At 35.7% G+C, this 21,652-nt stretch overlaps 1 protein-coding gene across 1 annotated transcript; it reads right to left on the bottom strand.

Annotated features, from left to right (window-relative positions):
- Positions 1–1,357: 1,357 nt before the first annotated feature.
- LOC115418842 (von Willebrand factor A domain-containing protein 1) lies at positions 1,358–19,893 on the bottom strand. The gene is made up of 6 exons (XM_030133361.1): positions 19,604–19,893; positions 8,532–9,071; positions 5,666–5,944; positions 2,494–2,769; positions 2,103–2,378; positions 1,358–2,008 (listed from the first exon to the last, which is right to left on the bottom strand). The coding sequence occupies exons 1-6, from the start codon at positions 19,683–19,685 to the stop codon at positions 1,989–1,991; spliced, it is 1,473 nt and encodes a 490-aa protein (XP_029989221.1). The 5' UTR covers positions 19,686–19,893; the 3' UTR covers positions 1,358–1,988.
- Positions 19,894–21,652: the final 1,759 nt, after the last annotated feature.

Genomic DNA, 21,652 nt, shown 5'->3' with positions numbered 1-21,652 from the left:
CACCCGAATATTTGAGGAACACTTGCGCAAATTTCAGGAAGCGTGTGAAGGCAGTTATTGAGAAAGGAGGACACATAGAATAAAAATATTTTCTATTATGTCAGTTTTCTTGTGGCAAATAAATTCTCATGACTTTCAATAAACTAATTGGTCATACACTGTCTTTCAATCCCTGCCTCAAAATATTGTAAATTTTGCTTCCCCACTCTGTAAATTCAAAACAAGTAAATTAGAAAAACATGAAGCACACATTCAGTATGGATTTTACTGTCATATGAAATGCTGAGAACATAATATACAATAATCATTCTTAGACTTTGCTAACACCATATTGTTTCTGCGTTATATCCATGACAACGATGCAGAAAGTCATCTGTGACCTCTGTGTTTGCAGCCACTGTGATGCATTGGATGAATGTCCATCAGTGACTGAAAATACACAGCAAACAACAAATAACAGTCATTAGGTATTTGCTGATAGAAAAACAAATGTTTTTGTGGATTGCAGCTCTATACAGATTTCAGAAAATCAGTTTGGATGTGAGTGGCACAGCATTGATGTATTAGTTTTTACAAATTACAGTGACATGAATTTTCAGAATATTTACTAAAACCAAGGTTGTAGTTAATAGCTACATTTTAATCTAAAACCAAACTTGACAAATAATGGTGATAAAAAAAAGCTATTCGAATCTTGGTTCAGACATCTAAAACAGTACTCAAATCTTTAATTTTTCCAACAATATATAATATATAAATATATAATCAAGTAAAAATGAATTAACAATTAAGACTGATCATCAGACTTGACTTCTGTTTGACTTTTTATTGCATCATCAGTCTGTAATTCAAGTGATGTAACCAAACCTCTGCATTCACGTCTACTATCAGGGTTCCCACTCTTTCCCTGAAATTATTTTCCAGGACTTTTCCAGGACATTTTCAGCTGCTACAGAGACAAGTTATCACATCATACACTAATACATTCCCCTGTCCTCCTCATTCTTTGGAAGTGTTCTTTTCTACAGTTGTAACTTGCATTTACCCAGATTGTTTCTATGTTTATTACTCAGACATTTGATGTGCAGTCTCTGGCTATAGTTTATCCATGAAAAATAATTAGGACAAATGTATCATAGAATGATGCAAACACACCCACAGATTACAGGGTAGCACTTCATTAGCATGACAAACTGGAGTTACAATGTTCAACTGGACATTTCCCAACTCAACTTTCTCTTCTCTCTTACTTTCTCTCCTGCACTTCCTCTAAAAATATTTGTATATTTTCAATAAATCACTGAAAAACAATTTCCTCTGTTTCATCTCAGTTTAGACACACAAGGTCACAAGGCAGGGGAGGATAAATAATTTTCCAGGATAACTTAACTGTTTCCAGGACATTTGACCTTTTTCCCCATTTTCCATATAGTTTCCATGACTGGAAAATTGGTCAATCATTTTCCAGGTTTTCCAGGATGCATGGGAACCCTGATTATATACTATAATGTGATAGTGATAATGTACATTTTGACACATTTTGGCACATTTTGATGTGAAACTAAGGCAGAACAGTCCTTTACACTAATGAGATTTTTTAGTATGCAGAGAAATTAAAACAAAAAATTAAAAAGTGACTTAATATGTAAAAGTAGAAGTTATGGGGGAGACATTATCTACTTTCATAATTCAACAATAGTACTTGTGCATACTGACTTTGTATGTAGACTCCATTTCATAATTCATGGCTCAATTTGCTCTAGAATATCTTGGACACCAAATGTTTAAGTAAGTTGGCAGTGCCGACAGAAAGCTGGATTTCTGAGGGCTGCAGTTATGTGATAAGCATTTTCTATCACTTAAAATTCATTTTTAGATGGAACTTTTAACTGAAAAATTCTAATACACAGCCTTACAAAAGTTATCTATCACTTCCAGCACTTAAATGCCTGATTTCTCTCGTTTTTGGCAGGAATGTTAACCAGTTGTTAACCCCACTGGCTGGAATCTGTGAAAGAGAACAGAAAAGGGAAATTATACTTTCTGTAATGAACCAAGCTTACTATGTATGAACATTAACATTGACATTAAGAAAAGCTGACCTCTTTGTGTGTCTGCGGTGCAGCATATTCCATCTCCTCGACCAGAGCTGTAGACCGGAGACACACACACTCGACTGCCGTGGGTGAGGTGTGTTAGCCTCGTGGAATGAGTGGTAGAAGGCAGGTAGATGGAGGAGCTGTGGGAGCTCTGCCTCTCCCAGCTGAGCCAGTAACCTCTCAGGCCCTCCTGACGGGCTCGCCACGCAACATGAACCTCCTGTTGCTCCACAGGACTCAGCTGAAGGTCGGCCAGGGCAGGTAGAGATGCTGCTGGAACTGAGGAAAATATGATGTACCACAGGGGTAAAAGAAACCAAGGTCGGCTTTCAATAAAGGAAAAGAAATCAACTCGAATCACTGGAAGTATATGATACATGTGTGATGCGCGTACCCTCCTGTGTGCATGCTCTCACAGACATGGCTCTTTCTTTTCCGTTCACGTGCAGAGCGCTGACTGTGATCAGGTACTGGGAGTCAGGCTCCAGGCCGGTCAGTAACGTAGTGTTCTGGTGGTTGTGTAACGTCACCGTGTGGACGCGCCCACTGGGGATACGTCCGTACTCCACCGTGTATCGCTGCACCTGAATCGGCTGCAGGGGGCCCCAGCTCACACGGACCTGACGGGGGCCAGAGTCTGACACTGAAACCACTGATGGACCTGAAACATCTGAGGCAGAGATAATGACTACAACAACAACCGGTCTTATACTTTCTAATGAATACGGGCCAATCTTTATTACTACTAGTACTGAAATGTCAAAACTTACAGCTCACTTAAAATTCACACACATACAGTTTCACTCTGAGTGGTTTTTATGGTTAACACTTTATATCAAGGAAAAATATTCACCATGAACCAGTTGCTTATTTACACATATACAGTATGAATAGAATACTGGCTCTTATAATGCATTTTACAAGGCCATAGTCTACAACTAGCTTTCCCTTAATAACCTTGTGGTAACTATTTGGAGACACGTTTCTACTATCAATTCAAAAATGCCATTTTTTTTCTTAAAATTTTACATTTGCCATGTTTAAACATGTTATATATTTTTTTATATTGTTTTATTGTACATAAAATGTTGGCTTATGAGATTAGCAAATCATTGTACAATATTTTGCTTTTTTATTTACATTTGACACCAATTCCCAACTTTTCTAGAATTGGAGTTGTTGAATATGCTCAAGCAGTATAACGCTTTATTACATGTTTTCTGATAAATAATGAATATTTAACATGCTACTGAAGTTCTTAACACTTAGCAACTACATAGGGTAAAGATGACTTTGTAACTTCTTTCACTAGATAGTTTAGTGAGGAATAAACTGAATTATAGTGTGAGTGGTTTAGTGAGAAAAAACAAAACAAAACCATGATATAGAAAAGGATTTCCTGACCCTGTAAGAACAGTTCTAGAAACACATACACACTTAGCCCTACAAGGCAAACTCAACAGTACTCCAGACAAAGGTATTTATACTAAAGATGAAAGATTTCAATCTGGTCATTTTCACTCTTGATGAAAACTTAACAGCAAACACACAGCCAATCACATCTCATCCCTGACATCACTGAATCTTCTCCTACTGTAAAGTTAGTGTTGTGGTTCAATAGAGTCGATTTCTTAGGTATGAAGGGGGAGACTATTGACGAGTTTTGGCTATTTTTGCATTTGTTTTGACAATATTAATAAATGAGGAGATATACAAATGCATATGTGTACATGATGAGCTGTAGAGCTGCTATAAAAGGGCCTGTTACCTGTCACTTATGTCACAAAATGGTGATTTCATTAATGGGAGATGTTATCAGGTGGCATCATAAATCACTAAACTATGGTTAAGATGTTAAAGATGATCATATAGTTGTCTGATTGTTGTGGAACTGACAAAGTATTGTTAGATTGTTAATTTAGTGAAGTGAGCCACTAAACAACCTCTGGTCTCCCTTCGTAGACTCCAAGACCCTGAAGTGTTTATTCCTAAAGACTGAAATGTTGCATCTTAACTCAGAATATGACCACTCTAGAGGCAAAATATTTCTTCATTTCTGCTGTGTGTCATTGATTTTGGTCTCTTAAAGAGAATTGTTCAGCGAGTGAGCAGAGCAGTGACAAGAGAGAACTGGTTAAGTGGAGTCACTTCATTTTTCTATTGTTCCTGTCCGCTCATTCTGCACAAGTCTGGAGGTACAAACTCACTGCAAAAAGGTTGACCACCAGAACTGTCTTAAACACAGCAAAACAGGAGGAAAAAAGAAAACAGCAGTTTCTCTGCAGAGAAATATAGCCTATACAATTTTACAATGTATTGTTTGTTTCTTTATGAATAGATATTTTCTTGTGCTTTATCCTGTTGCTGCTCTTTGTTTTTATTTATTTATTTATTTATTTATTTATTTATTTATGAAAAGGAAGAACGATGCATATTAATGAACATAAAAAAAAGTAAATTAAAGATTTTATCTCAAGGCTAATTTACATCTGTAGACCTCCCGGCAGGTTGATCTCATCTCTTCTCTTCTCTTCTCTTCTCTTCTCTTCTCTTCTCTTCTCTTCTCTTCTCTTCTCTTCTCTTCTCTTCTCTTCTCTTCTCTTCTCCTCTCCTCTCCTCTCCTCTCCTCTCCTCTCCTCTCCTCTCCTCTCCTCTCCTCTCCTCTCCTCTCTTCTTCTCTTATTGTATCGTATCATATCGCATCATATCTTACCTTATCTTATCTTTTTGTTCCTTGTCTTGTCTTGTCTTGTTTTGTCTTATCTTATTTTCATTCATTCATTCATTCATCTTCTGAACCTGCTTTATCCTCACTAAGGTCACGGGGGTGCTGGAGCCTATCCCAGCTACCTATGGGCGAAGGCGGGTTACACCCTGGACGAGTTGCCAGTTCATCGCAGGGCTGACATATAGAGACAAACAACCAGTCATTCTCACATTCACACCTATGGGCAATTTTAGATTAACCAAATAACCTATTAGTGCATGCCTTTGAATGGTGGGAGGAAACTGGAGTACCCAGAGAGAACCACGCAAACACGTGGAGAACATGCAAACTCCACACAGAAAGGTCCCCGGTTGGAATCGAACCCAAGACAGGGCTCTTATCTTATCTTATCTTATCTTATCTTATCTTATCTTATCTTATCTTATCTTATCTTATCTTATCTTAAATACACCACCTCATACTGACAGAAGGTTAAAACGATGATGGAGAAGGGGTTTTACGCAAAATTACAACTAAAAACACAGGTATTTTAAACTAACTGGTCTCAAGTTATTTTATACTCTTCATCTTAAGTGATTCAAGTGGCAGTGAAACAACTGATGTGGCTTTCCTTTCCTTCAACACAAACATGAATAGTAAATGTTACTTCTCATGGCTTATAGATGAAAGGCACTCTTCACTCCTGTTCTTTGTTGTGAATCAGAACTGTGTGGGCTGCCCTTGGAGACGTTGATGCCTTTATTGTGTTCCTGAAGTGATTGCACTGTGCTGCACTCGATGGAAGGAAATAAAAATACATTTAAGGAATAAAAGGGAAATCCACTGCAAATCCTCTCACCAGGAAGTGTAGTGAAGTGAACAGAGAGTGTGTTCAACAGTCTCTGGTTGGACTCCGGCCGAAGGGAGGCTGTGTAGGTGGTCTGAGGCTGCAGGTTTGTTAACTCCACGGTACTGGAGTCACCTCGGAGCAGACGTGTGGTCCCAGAGCCCGTACCCTCTACCGAGTTGTACCAGAGGTGATAGTACCCACTGTCTGCTGTCAGAACAGGACGCCACTGCAACACGGCACTATGGGAGGTCAAGTGAGTCACACGGAGCCTTTCTGCTCGAATGATTTCTGTAGATAAGATGAGAGAAAGCAGTGAAGATACAGACATTAATGGTAACATACAGAACACAATTCAGGTTACTCATATTAAATTCACTGGTGTCAGAGTAGATGGAAATTAACATGGAAATAAGACACTGAACTTACCATTAAAAGGGATTTATGTGGGATTTCAACTTTCTAATATAAAAAAAAGACCTAAAATTATCATTAGAACATTTAGATGAAATAGACGATAATATATTGGGTTGTAGAGGTATGAACGATATGCATCCACACCAACACTCCTGCGTATTTATGTGACCACTAGAGGAAGTAGTGAGTCGCTCTGATAGTCTCCCATGGTGAGGAAACCTAACGCCATGGGGCCTTTGACCAAAGCATCAGAAAGTGACCAGATGAGATGAGAACCATGAAGAAACAACTGTCAGAGTCAAAGAAAGTGACAAAGTGAAGCACTGTTGTTTTCACCACTGGGCAAAGCTCTAAATGAAAATGGAATTTGATGCAGAAATCACAGCACTTCTTCTATACATGTTAGTTTGATTTTGAGACTTATGAAGGTATGAAGTTATTATGTGATGGTGTTATCTTTCCTACATTTGCCATTTGTTGAGGCATGGTTCAGACTAAACTGTGACAGTTCTGACACTGTTTGAACAATTCCACACAGCCCTTTAGTGCAGCTATTGACAACACAAACTGTACAGGCACAGAGGTGATTTAGGTTTTTCTGAGTCTGTTTTCTGTCTAAAATCAGAGCTAAGCTAACAGCGCTATAATGTAAACTATCAGCTGATGAAGATTATTATTAGACACAGTGTTATGTTGACTGACTGTCACATGGTTATGAGTTTTTGTTTTATAATAAAGACTCAAACAACCACCGGTGACACAAACCATCTACTGACCTAAACTGTTCAATACCTGTTGATCCTCTAATCCTATCAATGCATGTAAATAATTGTTGTAAAACACAGCTTGTCATCTTTTCATGGCCATCAGATATGACCTGTTTGAACGTTCAGAGGCTCTGTAGTTACCATGGAAACACCGTCATCTTCTACAGAATTGATTCACCAGTAAAACCCATGGAGTTGGATCAATGACAGTGGATGGAGACACTTGTTGTTACATTCAGTTAGCAATATCTTTGCTGGAAAAGTTACTTTTCTTCATTTTTCTCGGTTTTGATTCAATTAACTTAGAATTTACTCTGAGTTTTCATGAGCATCTACTTGATCTGTGAATTGAATATAGGAAAATACATGATTTACACACAAAGTAGAAATAGAGAACAATTCATTTGGTAAGTACCACAAAAGTAGCACTGGGTCTTTATGGGTTAAGAAGAAAACTTGTTGATACCAAATGCAAATGTGTCTGAACAATGAGCTTTATAATTTATTCAGTGAGTGATGTATTTAGTGGATACATAGCATTGATTTGTTGGTGGTTTTTGGTAGTACTAAGTGTGTTCTGGTGCACAACCTCTCCCTGCTGGTGAGAGTTTATGTTAATACTACATAAAACCCCTTTAACCATTCCTGCATTGTAACTCAAATCTTTATTAAAGCTTAATTCTTCTTTCAATTACCTATTGTTAAACTGTTTGGGTTTATCTCAATAAAATATTTTTATCCCAAAACTATCTTTGATGAGTATGTGAACAATGGGTTTCTTCTTTATTCAGACTGATCTGGTCCTCCCTTCACAAAATACAAACTTCTACCAGTGTTTAATGTAAACATGTATTAGACTTTTCACCTATAAATACAGCTTGTTGATGTAACTTTCAGAATTATGTTAGTTTTCCTCAGACTTTCACTTTTATTCAATATGACCCTGTCAAAGCTTCATCTCCTGTATTGTTAGACGTCCCTCTGTTTGGAACAATCTACCTCCATCTCTCTTTATTTATTGTTTTTAGAATTTTTTTCTATGTGTTTCTAAGGTCAAGTATTAAAAGTATTTTATAAGTTTCTAAGACTTCATTAGCAAATAAATCACATCTATATTCAAAGAGTCAATTTGTGTCACTGCCAAAACATTTAGCCATAATTGTACAAATGCAAATAAACCTGAACATTCAGTTTTTGTACCGTGTTTAGCTTTAATCTGTAATATTTAATGGCATGTAGGTGTGAGGTTACAACTGAATACCCCTCACATCACCCTAACCTACAGTGGGGACTAAAACAACAAAATATCTCACTGGAGTTAGTATTTGATTTGTCTGTTGTAGGCTTTTAACAGATAATGACTCTGGTTCACACTTCATCATAATGGGTGGCAGTAATGCACCTTAATGCTTGATGTCCATGTCATAAAATGAAAAAAAAAAAAAAAGAAAAGAAAAGCTGTCTGAGCTACTATAGAAACATGGCAGACTCTGTAGATTAAAAACAACTCTTAGTAGAAGCAGAAACATGATGATACTTATTTTCTGGTCATTACACACTAATAGAACCCAAATTATAATATTGCATTTCTGCAGGTACTTTGCATTAAATCTTACACACTGGGCATTTAATTTAACCACCAAAAAATCCAAAAGAACAGCCATCTGATATTCACTTAGCATCCAAAAACGTACTGATGATGGCGTCCCTCAGGTCATTTGTAATGATGTCAATGTTGTCAATATCCACAGAGTACAGGTGGGACTCCAGAGGAGGTGTCACTGCACGTTGCAACACCTGGAAGTTTCCGTGTACAGTAGAAACAGCTAACACGGATACTCCCTGGGCCTTCAGCTCTGACATGGCATGGTCCACGTCTCCAGGGTCCACGCCATCTGTCAGCCACAGCAGAACCTGTGGTCCATTTACATGGTTCTCAGCCAGGAGCCGCTGGGCCACCTGCAGAGCCTCCTCAGTGTTCGTGTCTCCCTGCAGATGCCTGATATTCCCAACAGCTTTCTGCAGACTTTCCTGATCACTGTGAGCGTCCAGGTCAAACTCCAGAATAGGTCTAGTGCTGACCTGCAGGAGCCCGACTCTGACTTGCCCTCGACCCAGTGAGAAGGGCTGAGTCAGCCCAGTGACAAAGAATACCAGACGGGAAAACTCATAGTTTGACACGCTTCCGGAGGAGTCCAACAAGACGAAGATGTCTCCTTCGCAGCAATTCAACACTGTGCACAACAGGAAGAAAAATAGGAGGTTATTTTAGATGTATATCTCACCTGAATCCCATGTAATGAACTATATTCCCATCCCTCATCACTTTTGAGATGATACAGTATTTGGAGTTCAATTTCCCCCTTTTCTTCCCCTAAGACAAGATTTTTAATTAATGGTTAGTATGAATTTTTCATGAATGTGGTGATTTATTACATGTCTACCACAGCCTAAAGAACATTGGCAGTGATGAATCATCCCATCATGACAGTATTATATTACAGTCATAAGAAACAAAAAGGGACACTGATAATCTGCACCACCTTCCCCGCAATGAAAAAAAAGCATGCAAGAATGAGCTTATTAATGTCAGATGTGCTGTTTCTCTCTTTAAAGAATCATTAATATACAGACTGAAAAGCAATATCGGGTATATAGGAGATCTTATTTCTGCTCCCACAGTATCACAACCATCTGTTACATTATTTAAAATATCATTTAAAACCATCCTCAGAGGGTCACGGGTGGAGGATGGAGGTGGTCTTATATCAAAGTAGCCTTTTCATCACAGGGCTGAGATTCCCATTCACACCAGCAACCATCACCTTTAACCTGTTTATCTTTGACCAGTTATTTAATAATGGGATTAGATGGACTGAATCAAAAATGGGTTATTTACATACAATAATGAATTTGTATTATGTAAGGCTTCTCCATGGACCCTTAAAAAGTCTTGAATTTGACTGTCCTAAATTAAGGCCTTAATTATCCTTAAAATTGATCATTAATCCTTAAATCTAAGATCTTAAAAGTTAGACATAATAGACATAAAACATGATATCGCTATATTTGTTTTGGAAGTTGTTATTAAGAACTTGTCAAATTTGTACTTATTGTTGACCATTTTAGTTTAGATCAGAATGAGTGGTGCCACCAGTAATCATTCATGGGTGGAAGGGTTCAGATATGAGCTTTCGCAGCTTGAACTTCATGGAGAAAAGTAAGTGTAACGTTTGCTGAATTGAAACATGGTTCAGACTGGTTCATGGCAATAACTATGAGACTGGTTGTACTGCTGTTTTTGAGAGTGTTAAGTATTAAATTTGTTCAAAGACGAAAAAGTCATAAATGTGGCATCCCCAAACCTACAGAAACCCTAGAAAAACATTCTATGATAACTTTTCACTATATTGTCACATCAAGACATCTGAAAGAAGAAAAGATTTTTACTATAAAGAATCTATTAGTTGTGTCTCTACTGACCAGAGTGTATAGTCCTGTTCATTTGTCCTCGCAAATCTGATCATATGAGGACAACTCTATTAAAACACACTCAGAACATTTTTGTTGGAGCTCTGGAAAATATTTATCCACACACTCTATTCGTCTGAGGAGGTATATGTCCTGGGATGCATTGAAGGACTGCTTATTCATCTAATATTCTCTGTCTTGTGCAGTGAGGATCTGACATACAAGTATAAAAAAGTCCAAAAAGCGCACATATATGTACTTACAGTTGCGGAAAAAATTATTAGACCATCAAAAGTCCTTAAAAACATTGGTTGTGCAATCAAGCACTAACTCCTGTGTATCATGTGACTAAAACGGACAGAAAATAAAACATTGAATGCCTAAAAGCACTGTTTTTGTCAGTACAATGTCATAGATATTGATGTAAGAACTGACGTGATTTTGGTTATTGTGAAGAAAACATGGAAAATGGCTAGATATCAGCTCTGAAATTAAACTCTTTTGAGCTATTTTTGTTGTTATCATTATATTTGTCAAACAACTGTACCTTTAGTTATACCAGGGATTAAAATGATCAAGAAAAGGAAGAAAACAAGGGTGGTCTGATAATTTTTTTCCACAACTGTAAATATTTAATCCATAAAAACCCACAAAGCCAAAAGCATCTACTCATCTCTAATATTCAATAATTGTTGATCCACTAATTCTTGCAATAAATGTAAATAATTGATGTAAAATGCAGTTTTTCATCTTTTCATGGTCATCAGATATGACCCATTTGGATGTTCAGAGGCTCCGTAGTGAACGTGGAAACACCGTCATCTTCTATAACATTGATTCACCAGTAAAACCCATGGAGTTTGACAAATGACAGTGGATGGAGACTCTTGGATTATATTCAGTAAATTATATACTTTTCTGAAAAGTCACTTTTTCTTGAGTTTTCTCTGTTTCTGATATAATAAACCCCCAACTTTAATCTGATCTTTAATGAACATCTACACGATCAGGAAATTAAATACGGGAAAATACATTATTTTCAATGAAAAAAATCCAAACAAACAATAAATGTAATAAATACAGAGGATAATTTTATAATAAATGGTGATAAATCACTTAGAACAGATTCAACAGAGAGAAAAATTCATTTGAAAGCTGCCACAAAAGTAGCTCTGGGTCTTTATTTGTTAAAAGAATGCATGTGTTACGTTTTTGACAATCAGTGAGCACACTCACAGCTGGACACATGTATTCAGGGCTCTCAGGATGGATGTTAATGTGAGGTCTGAGCACAGTTTATGGTTTATCACTGTGAAAACATGGCAGCTGATTTACACCTGCTGTGGCTTTAACCCTTAAAGACCTAGAACTATTTTTGTAGTGACAACTGAATACATTTTCTTCTACATTCTATATTTTCCAAATTGATCTATCTCCATTTATTATAATATTATGCTCTGCATTTTTCTGTAAAAATTAAGGTATTTTTCTACATTTAATTTACTGATTATTGATAATTAAAAATTAAAGTAAATCCAATGGTTATTACATAAAAACAGAAAAAAATGAAGGTAAAGTGCAAGATTTAGCAAAATACATCACTGATTGAACTTAGAAAAGTGTTTATACCCACTGCTTTGGTCAAACTACATATGTTTGACTGGTGAATCAATGTTTCAGAAGATGATTCCATGTTCACTACACAGCCTCTGAATGTCCAAACAGGTCTTATCTGATAACCATTAAAAGCTGAGAAACTGCATTTTACCTCAATTATTTAAACAAATTGACTGAATTAGTGGTTTGAAAGTTATTTTATCAGTAGATGTTTTTGGTCCCTGGTGGCTGGTTAGGTTTGTAAGGGTTAAATAAACACCTGCTGGATTAATCCTCTCATCATTTCTCAGAAGCAATTGAGCTCCATTTCATATGGAAAAAAAAAATCAATTGTACCTTTTAGAGTTGTCAGATGTGTCCTGTACATGTCAGAGACTCTGTGCGGTTACTGCTCAACGTCATTCAGTGTCTTTTATGCTGAAAATATGAAATATTAGCCAAGTTTCTAACCTATTAGAAAGGACATTTATAGGAATAATTTAGAGTGATGGTCAAAACAGTATGTGTGAATAAATGAATATGAATAAATAATACACACAGACAGTTTTTCATTGTTCCACATGTACTGTCTACACATCTGCTGTGTCACTGCCTCACTTGTTTCACACCTCTTTTCCATTCGCAGCTCCTTTGCAGAATGCTACTTTATGGCAGCAATGGTCTATGATCAATAAACTTTTATAGGGTGACGGATATAAAGTAGAGCAAAAATAAACAGGCAGGAAAGAAATGAGAGAGAACAGGCAATCAGACCAAGAGGCGTCAGAGAAGGTCTTAATGAAACACTGATGACGTACGGTGATTACAGGGACAGGAAGGTAAGGAGGCGCTACAGGGAGGGTGAAGGATGACGTCTGCAGAAGTGTTATTTAGAACGGGGCAGAGGGGAGAGGATGAGAGGTGAAGTCAAGGGGGGGGGAGTGTGTGTGTCAGATTAGGGTTGTTGATGGAAATGCAGAGGAACTGCTCCATCTTTGCATTCCTCAGAGAAAAAAAACAGGTGAATGTGAGTTTGTGTGAGAGGGAGGCAGATTTGAGCGCGTCATCTGTCATTTAATTGGTTTCAAGCTGAGCCAAGGCCATATGCCACACTGCACATCAGCACAGATGAGGGAAAAATATGGAAATGTCTCCTGTGAAGTTTACTGAGAGCACTGACATCAAACGGACAGATGGCAGACTATCCGCTCTATGATCAAAATCACTTCTAAACTCCTGTTGATCTCAGCACTTTGTATGTTTATTGTATGTGACTCTAGTGCCTTTTAGAGCCACAGATTAATTAAAAATTCCAAGCATTCCATGTGAAAGTTAATGAAGTTCAACTATTTACTTTTAATTAACTGTGGCCACCTGAAAATACCAACATGTTCTGTACGTCACAGTCCTGTTGTCATTGCATGCATACACTGTAAAAAAAATCCTGTTGTTTTTATGGAAAAAAAAACTGGCAGCTGTGGTTTCCAGAACAATACTGTAAAAAACACATCCAACTGTAAACATATTTATGGAGTAACATGTAGATTTAACATTTTAAACATGTAGATTTAACACTGGATTTAAATGGTAAATGGACTGCACTTATTTAGCACATTTTCTCCACCTTCATGGTGTCCAAAGCACTTTCCAAAACCACCAGGTCCAACTGGGAACAGTTTAGGGTTCAGTATTGTAGGTTTTCCAATAAATCCTTCTACTTGGAGCTTATAGCTGACTCATGTTAAAAGAATGTGTCCTCCACAAAAGTTTGTCTTCTTTGATTTATTAAACAAAATTACGAAAAAACAAAAAGCACATACGTACAAAGTTCCACTATTTGCGTTACACTGTCCAAAACACGGTAAAAATACATACAAAACGTCCACAACCATCAGAACACGTTCCGAACACGGTCAGAAAAACCGTCAGCTCTCCTCGGCCCTAAAACTGTATACCCTCCCAACCTGTCGCACACCCCAAACTCCGCCCACTGGCTCACACAACAACCAAAACACCTTTTTAAAATAAAATTAAATTATGAAATCACTAATCAGTAATTAATAACAAAACTGAAATTAGCAAATGGCACCTATAAGTGTCTTCCATGGACACTTTGACATATGGACAGTCAGAGCCAGGATTCGAACCACCAACCCTTTGGCTATTGGACGAGCCGCGCCACCAACTCTACCAACCCATTAATTTACAAATTTAAAATGTTACATTGTTAAATGTTTACTTTTTTATAACTTATATATATATATATATATATATATATATATATATATATATATATGTATACATATATATATATATATATATATAAATATATATATATATATGTGTGTGTGTATAAAGCAAACAGGCCGTTATTTCAACATTATGGTCTTGCAATTTAAACGGCATTGCATTGTTTTTCAATTTACAGTTTTATTTTCTAAAAGCAATAGAAATACATCATTTCTACAAACAAATCTGGTTTTGTTCACATACTCTTCCTGTAAGAACTACAGCTATATTTGATTTAATCGTTAACACAAAAATCTTTTCAAATCAACAACTTTGCATTGTATTGTCACTTACAGTTTTTTTATGTTGCAATTTTACAACTTTTTGGTGTTAATTCTACAGTCATTTTTTACAGTGTAGAGTACAATACTATGTCTATATCTACTGATGTGTGTTTAACCTACAAAGTGTTGAACAATGGAAGTGGAATTATGTTTTGAAGAGGAATCATCATATGTGTAGTCGATTGAAAAGAGATTTGTTAATTTATATCCAAAGAAAGAAAGAAAGAAAGAAAGAAAGAAAGAAAGAAAGAAAGAAAGAAAGAAAGAAAGAAAGAAAGAAAGAAAGAAAGAAAGAAAGAAAGAAAGAAAGACAATAACCCTGGAGACTTTCAAGTGAATTACCCTCTACATCTAACCTTTATCTCTATTTATTATAATGCTATCCTCTGAATTTTGCATTTTCAGGAAAAATCTGGTATTTTCCGATATTTACTTTATTGATCAAGTATTTATAGATTAACCTTTTTATATCAAAACAGCAAAAAGTGAAGATGTTCAGAAAAATCTATCAATAACTGAACATAATTGTTTCTATCCACTGACACTGGTCAAACTACAGTCAAAGAAAACATTATTAGACCACCCTTGTTTTCTTCCTTTTCTTGTTCATTTTAATGACTGGTACAACTAAAGGTTCATTTGTTCGGGCAAATATAATGAAAACAAAAAAAAAAAGCTCATTAGAGTTTAATTTCAGAGCTGATATCTAGCCATTTTCCATGTTTTCTTGATAATAACCAAAATCACTTCAGTTCTTACATCAATAGCTATAGCATTGTACTGACAAAAACAGTGCTTTTAGGCATTCCATGTTTTCTTTTCTGTCTGTTTTAGTCACATGATACACAGGAGGAGATGGTACTTGATTGTATAACCACTGTTTTTGATGACTTTTGATGGTCTAATAATTTTTTCCGTGACTGAACATGTTTTACTTTTGAGCCAGTGTTGCAGAAGATAACAGTGTTTCTACATTCACTACAGAGCCTCTGAAAGTAAAAAAAAAAAAAAAAAAAAAAAAAGAGGACAAATCTACTACTAAAAAGCTGTGAAACTGCATTTTATCTTCAAAGTCATGATCAGATTAGTGGTTCAAAAGTGATTAAACATTTAAGATCAGTAGAAAGTTTTGGTCACCAGGGGCTGTTTGAATCTTTGAGGGTGTTAAAACCTTTAAATGCATTTATTCATTTCATTTCTTGCTGTGATTCTATGAATATGATGTAAAAATGTCTCCCTTATTACATCCTCTCCCTGTGTTCATATCTAAACCATATCTTTCTACTGTATGGCTGGTACCTTGCTGATGTATCCTCATTATTTATTAGTGTTCTGTGAGATGACGTTTCCTTGTATGTTAATCTGTATTTGCTATTCCTGTTTATTTATATTCCTCTTATTTATTTCACACCTTCTACCAGCAGTGGAATGATAAAATCCACATGTTCATATAAACAGTCAGATTAAAGTTTTGCTGTTTCGTGTGGTTTTTACGCTGGGTTGTGATCCAGCATTTAATAATGTGTGGTTTTGTGGTTTGTAGTTTCTGTGGAACATGTTGTTTTGATTTAATTATAAAGGAGGATAATGAGCAGTTTTGGGGAAGTGGAGGAGCTGTAAAAACCTGTCCTATTAATCTATTTCGTCATCTAAGAACAAAGAATTGATGAAGCGTAACAACTAAATCTCTCAATAGCATTAAGTCTGTCACTTTTAGATCAAATCCCTTCATTAAAATGTAATAATTTTGCATATTTGCTGGATTTTAATGACTCAAACACTGACCCTTAAAAAAACATCATATTTTCATGACTATTTCCACAACATTTTCCACTTAATTTTGACTGGTGCTCTTTTTATGCCATCTTGTCAAACCCCTTCATGTAACAGCACTTCAGCTCCACTTGTACTTGTCATATTGTACATGTCGAAATAAAAGACAAAAAAAAAAAAAAACTACTACTACCACTACTATTTCCACAGGCCTCTCAAAGCATTGACAAAAACAAATTGACAAATCCATATTATCTGCTTCTTACAATTCCTTCAGTTTTTGGAGAGCAGAACTTTTATTTTGTAGAAAATGTATATTTTACTGTTAATATTTTTACTTTTTAGCCGCTGTTTTGTTTTGTTTTGAACACTGATCTTGTTCCTGTTGTGCATAAGGGACACTTTTGTACTGTGCTGAAGCAGACTCAGATATAACAATAAAGTTTAAACATGTATTTGTGGATCTTTTGTTGAATCTACTTACATATTTACAGTATGTGGATTTTCCATCCACATTTACCATTTGCCACACAGGTAAAATGTTCTACATCCATCGCTGCTGTCATTGTAAATCATTACTTTGTCTATTTTTATTGCCTTCTTTACATCAATAGAAAGGCGTGAACATTAGACTGGGCAGTATGTGTTTACAAAGCCTATAGACATAAATGTATTTTTTATTTATGTCTTGCAGCGTTCGATGCCAATGAATGTGTCCTCTTCTTTATATGTGCATAAATAAATTACTGATAGGCTTAAACTACACTATTGGAATAAAAAGCACAGAGAGATGCACTTGAAATGTTAATCCCACTTGTTTGTATGAAAATGAATCATTGTCTTAAATTTAATGATCGTGACAGCCACAAATAGCCCTGACTACTTTTTAGAAATAGAAACGTCACTTAGAAAAAAAAAAAAAAGTTCAACTAAGTAAGTACTCCTCCTGTAAAAGCCATTTTATAAAGTATTTGCTTCTTCTGGAGGAGCTTGTTCATTCACAGATAATAACTCTTATATTAATGTTATGGAGCTTATAGATAAGAGGAGACATATTACTAGCTTTATATCTAAATGAACAAACTATTATGAAAAGCACTGATCAGTTTCTAGTCTGGGGTTTAGTGTTTTTGTGATCTTCCATATTCCTCGTCTACTTGTTTGCCACTGATGGAGCACTGATTCTGTACTGTATCTATTATACTGTGTTTTAATTTGTGCATTATTAATTACAGCACACACTATGCACAAGGAATAATTCTCTTAGGGGACAATAAAGTACATTTTATCATACTGTATATTCTCTTATGCTTGTGGTATGCATACTTATGTGATTTGATATGCATATTTATGTGTATTATTGTGATTGTATAGTGTATATGGACAATCAATACTGTGTGTGATTTTGTATATTCATGTGATTATTTGCTGTGATGCCTGTGATCAGATTACAGCATTGCATTATAACTCTATTACTTGTTTTTACCATTACAGCTGCAGCACGGCACTACTACCCAAGACAAATCTAACCCTGGTTGTAAAACAAAGGATATGTTAATCTTAATCTTTAACAAAGTGCTTGGTTTTATAAACTCAGAGATGACTTTAATCACCGTCATGAGCAGGTATTAAAGATTACCCAAAGTGTGGGATCCAGGTTTTTATGTCACAGAGACTTAACATGTAAAGAAAACACAAATCTGACCCTCACAACTTCTCTGCACTAAGATTCATTCACGCCGTCACTTGCACCTGAAACATTTTAGAGCCGTCCAGGGCCTCTGGGCTCAGTGTTTACTCACATAAGCTTCTATTAAGAGGTTTAGGTCCAACTAAGCTGTAACATTTGCAATGGTGTCATAATTTGGAAAAGATGACTTTCCACAGCTTGTTAAATTTAATACACCCAGATAATTTGTTCCATGAAAAAGCACTAAAACAACTTGAGCAGTGTTCAGCTACATGGATTTTTTTCCACTTTAAACCTCAAATATCAGCTACACTACAAAAATAAGTATTAAAATTATGTAACATTTACCTTTAGAAATAACAGACCTGCATTCACTCACTTCTATTTTACATTGGTATTAAAAGCAGCTGATGGGTTATTCTGCTGAACGAATAGAATATAATAAATTATAACACTGCACAATATATACACTTTTACCAATTCTTCACTGTTGATAGGATTAAACTAACACTTGTACTTCTAAAATATAATAGAGTAAAAATTAAGAGCAATTATACTGAAATGTTCAAAACTGGATTTAAGGTAGGATAAATCCTCCTGCTTAATTTTAGCTTTAGTGATTATTCAGACATATTATATGTCATAAAATGATTCTATCTTTATAATGCATAAGACACACCCCTTAGATTGAAAAATAATATTGTTGTAAAGCATCCCTCCCTGAAACCGCAGAACCACAGTCCTCTGAGTTGAAATGATCTCGGCCTGTGTTTTATTAACCCTTTCGTGCATAGCGGTCACTACAGTGGACAGATATTCTCCAGCTGTTCTCTTGTTTATTCATGGGTTTTGTTATTTTATGTGCATATCAGCCGACACAGTGGACACTTATGCACCTTTTCATACACTGCAATTCACACAAATACTGTAACTTTGCTATTCTAGATAAACCTGATCTGCACAAACATGTTTGAGTGTAAATCAATTGCTATTTGATATTAGACTGTAATTAACAGATTTCTTAAACTAAAGGTTTATTCTTTTGTATATTATCTCCATGAAGTGAATAATAACTAGTATTAGAGTATGATAAAATGTGAGAAAACATAAGATTAACAGCATTAAAAATGTTCTTATTTCATAGTTTTCATATCACTTTCTGATATTGCGTTTTAAATACATGTTTCTTTGCTTCAAAAATTAAATACATAGTGTTCAACTGAATGGACATTTTTGTAACTCCATAAAAAATAGGTTCATTAAAAAATTTCAATCCCATTGTTTTTTTCATGCCTAAAGAGGAAAAAAAAAAACACTCAGGAAAAAAATCTTGACTGAGGTTTTCATAATTCATGCATCAAAGGGTTAAAGGAATTACTGCTTTCAAGTCTCACAACTTTGCATCAACAAACGACTAATGACAATATAGTGATAGAAATGTTGAAATATAGTGTTTATTGTAAAAATAAATAAATAAATAAGTAAACAACTCCAAATGCCAGAGGAAGCAGCACACACTGATCTGCAGCACAGCCTCCAATTCTGCAAATATAGGTCGCATTGTGTGGAAAAATAAGAATATTCCTGTCCATTTGTCATCTGTGTGTGCTCAGATCAGCTGTTCACTGTAGTTCCGACATGTTCAGTGTTGTCGTCATCTCACCTGTGGCAGGTACAGACATCTGCGTGTTGCTCCACTCCACCGTCGCCCAAAGTAAAGCCCAGCCGAGTAAAAAGCCCCTCATGCTTTTCAAGAAATATATATATGGAAAAAAAACAGAATTTAATCATAAATGCACCAACAGGTGACGGGTCTGCCTTCTCTGGTTTCCATCGCTCAGGTCACTGTCTCAGATTTATCCCCCGATGACTTTTGCTTCACTTTCACAAACACCTGCGTCATGCGTAAAAGTCCAATTTCCGCACTTGGGTTCTTTTCTTAAATATCCCTACTGTCCTTCTCACTTTCACTGTTCACTTTCTCTTCTGGGTTACGCCTCCTCCTGCTCTTCAGTCAGGAAACAAAATCACCGACACTTATTTCTGGAGTCTTTGAGGAGACTTAAACTCTTTAAGTCAGGTTATTTCCCAGCATCCCCTAATATAACCCAACTTAACCACAGGTAACACTGTTTGTGTTTTGATCATTTGGTTCTCAAACTTTTTACAGTGGAGTACCCCCTGAAATATACTTTTTTTTTTTTTTTTTTTTTAGCTAAGTACCTCCAGCTCTCGCTTCAGCATTTTTGATTGAAAAAAAAATTAGGCTTAACACTAGAAAAAAAAAAAAAAAAAAAAAATCTAGAGGATAATATTTTAATTAATGGTGATAAATCACTTAAGAAAAGTTAAATATAGAGGGGAAAAAAATAATTCAGAGTATTCAGTGGGGAAAAAATAGTTCAGACATCATTAAGATTTCGCACAGTATGAAATATGATCATGAAATATTTGCCTTGGTTTCTCTGAAACAGCTCTGTGGCAATGTCAGACTGTCAGCAGGGTTCATTCACCTCTAATCAGGAGGAAGTACTTCAACTGAAGGACCATCAAAATAGCAAATAATGATGGTTTTTCTTCACGATAAATTAATTAAAATCCATAAGAAACTGTGGCTTTATAATCATTTTGTAGTAATCATTAAAACATTAACTCACTCACTGAAATGAGCAAGTAATAATTGTTTTTACAGACTCATTCTGGTCTCATAGATTTTATTCCCTACCTCTAATCCAGTAATTTTCGGACACCCCACAGTTTTATTTATTTATTTAATTTTTTTGTGTGTGTTTCAAAATATGTGGCTACTTCTGACACAAACAAATGACAATGATTTTTTTTGTTAAATGTTTTTTAAATGTTGATAAATGTCAGCTGTGACTGTGAGATAAGATGTTTTGGACAAGTTGATTAATGAGACAGAATACTCATAGTCATTAATCATAGGTATGATCAAACCAAGCTGTTTCTTAACATGCAGTAGTGGAAACAAGTTTTTAGACACTGTTAAAATTTTACACTATCTCAAATATTATCATGAAAAATGTGCAGAAAAATCTTTTTGTGTTTCAAAATGTGTGGCTGCATTAGACACAAACAAATGCAGATGATTTTTTTGGTTTGTTTGTTTATTGTTAACAAGAAAAATAACAAAACTAAATTCTTGGCAGTTTCAACATGTCATGCCCTGGATGTGTTGAAGTATTTTGCTGAAAGAGTACATGTGCAGAGGGGAGCATTTGGGTTCAGAGAATGAAGAAATACTTGGTAGAGTTCAGTGACTTTAGAGTGATTCTTAATCTAATATATGACAAATGCATGAGGTGTCCAAAAACTTTTTCCACCACTCTAAATGTCTGCTGGGCCACTCCAATGAGCCCTTTTATTTCCCTGTGCATCATACTGCATTAGAGGAATACAGATGAAAGTGATCTGACCCTGTTCAGAAACCTTCAAATCCACAAGCACAGAAACAGGACAAGATCTGGATCAAAGAAAACAAACATTAATTCAGTCCCTTATTACAGAAAATACTGATTATCGTAAAGAAAACCTGCACCATTTAAGTGCAGACACATGTATACTCTACATTGCCTTTGGCAACAGTAGAACAGACATCTCCTCACTTTGTTGAGTATGTGTCACCAGGTACAGATAAAAGCTTTACTAAATGGAAGCCGCTGATTGAATGTGTCCTCTGAGAGACCAGCGT

This window comes from Sphaeramia orbicularis, chromosome 5 (genome assembly GCF_902148855.1).
Source record: "Sphaeramia orbicularis chromosome 5, fSphaOr1.1, whole genome shotgun sequence".
In the NCBI taxonomy this organism is placed as follows: Eukaryota; Metazoa; Chordata; class Actinopteri; order Kurtiformes; family Apogonidae; genus Sphaeramia; species Sphaeramia orbicularis.
This window is presented reverse-complemented; position numbering and strand designations above follow the sequence as displayed.

Excerpts from the sequence above, each read along its gene's own strand:
- LOC115418842 (XM_030133361.1), bottom strand. The coding sequence starts at position 19,685 with ATGAGGGGCTTTTTACTCGGCTGGGCTTTACTTTGGGCGACGGTGGAG. Across the intron at positions 2,770-5,665 it reads TCACTTCACTACACTTCCTG|ATGTTTCAGGTCCATCAGTG; the intron begins GTGAGAGGATTT and ends TCTCTGCCTCAG. Across the intron at positions 2,379-2,493 it reads GAGAGCATGCACACAGGAGG|TTCCAGCAGCATCTCTACCT; the intron begins GTACGCGCATCA and ends TATTTTCCTCAG.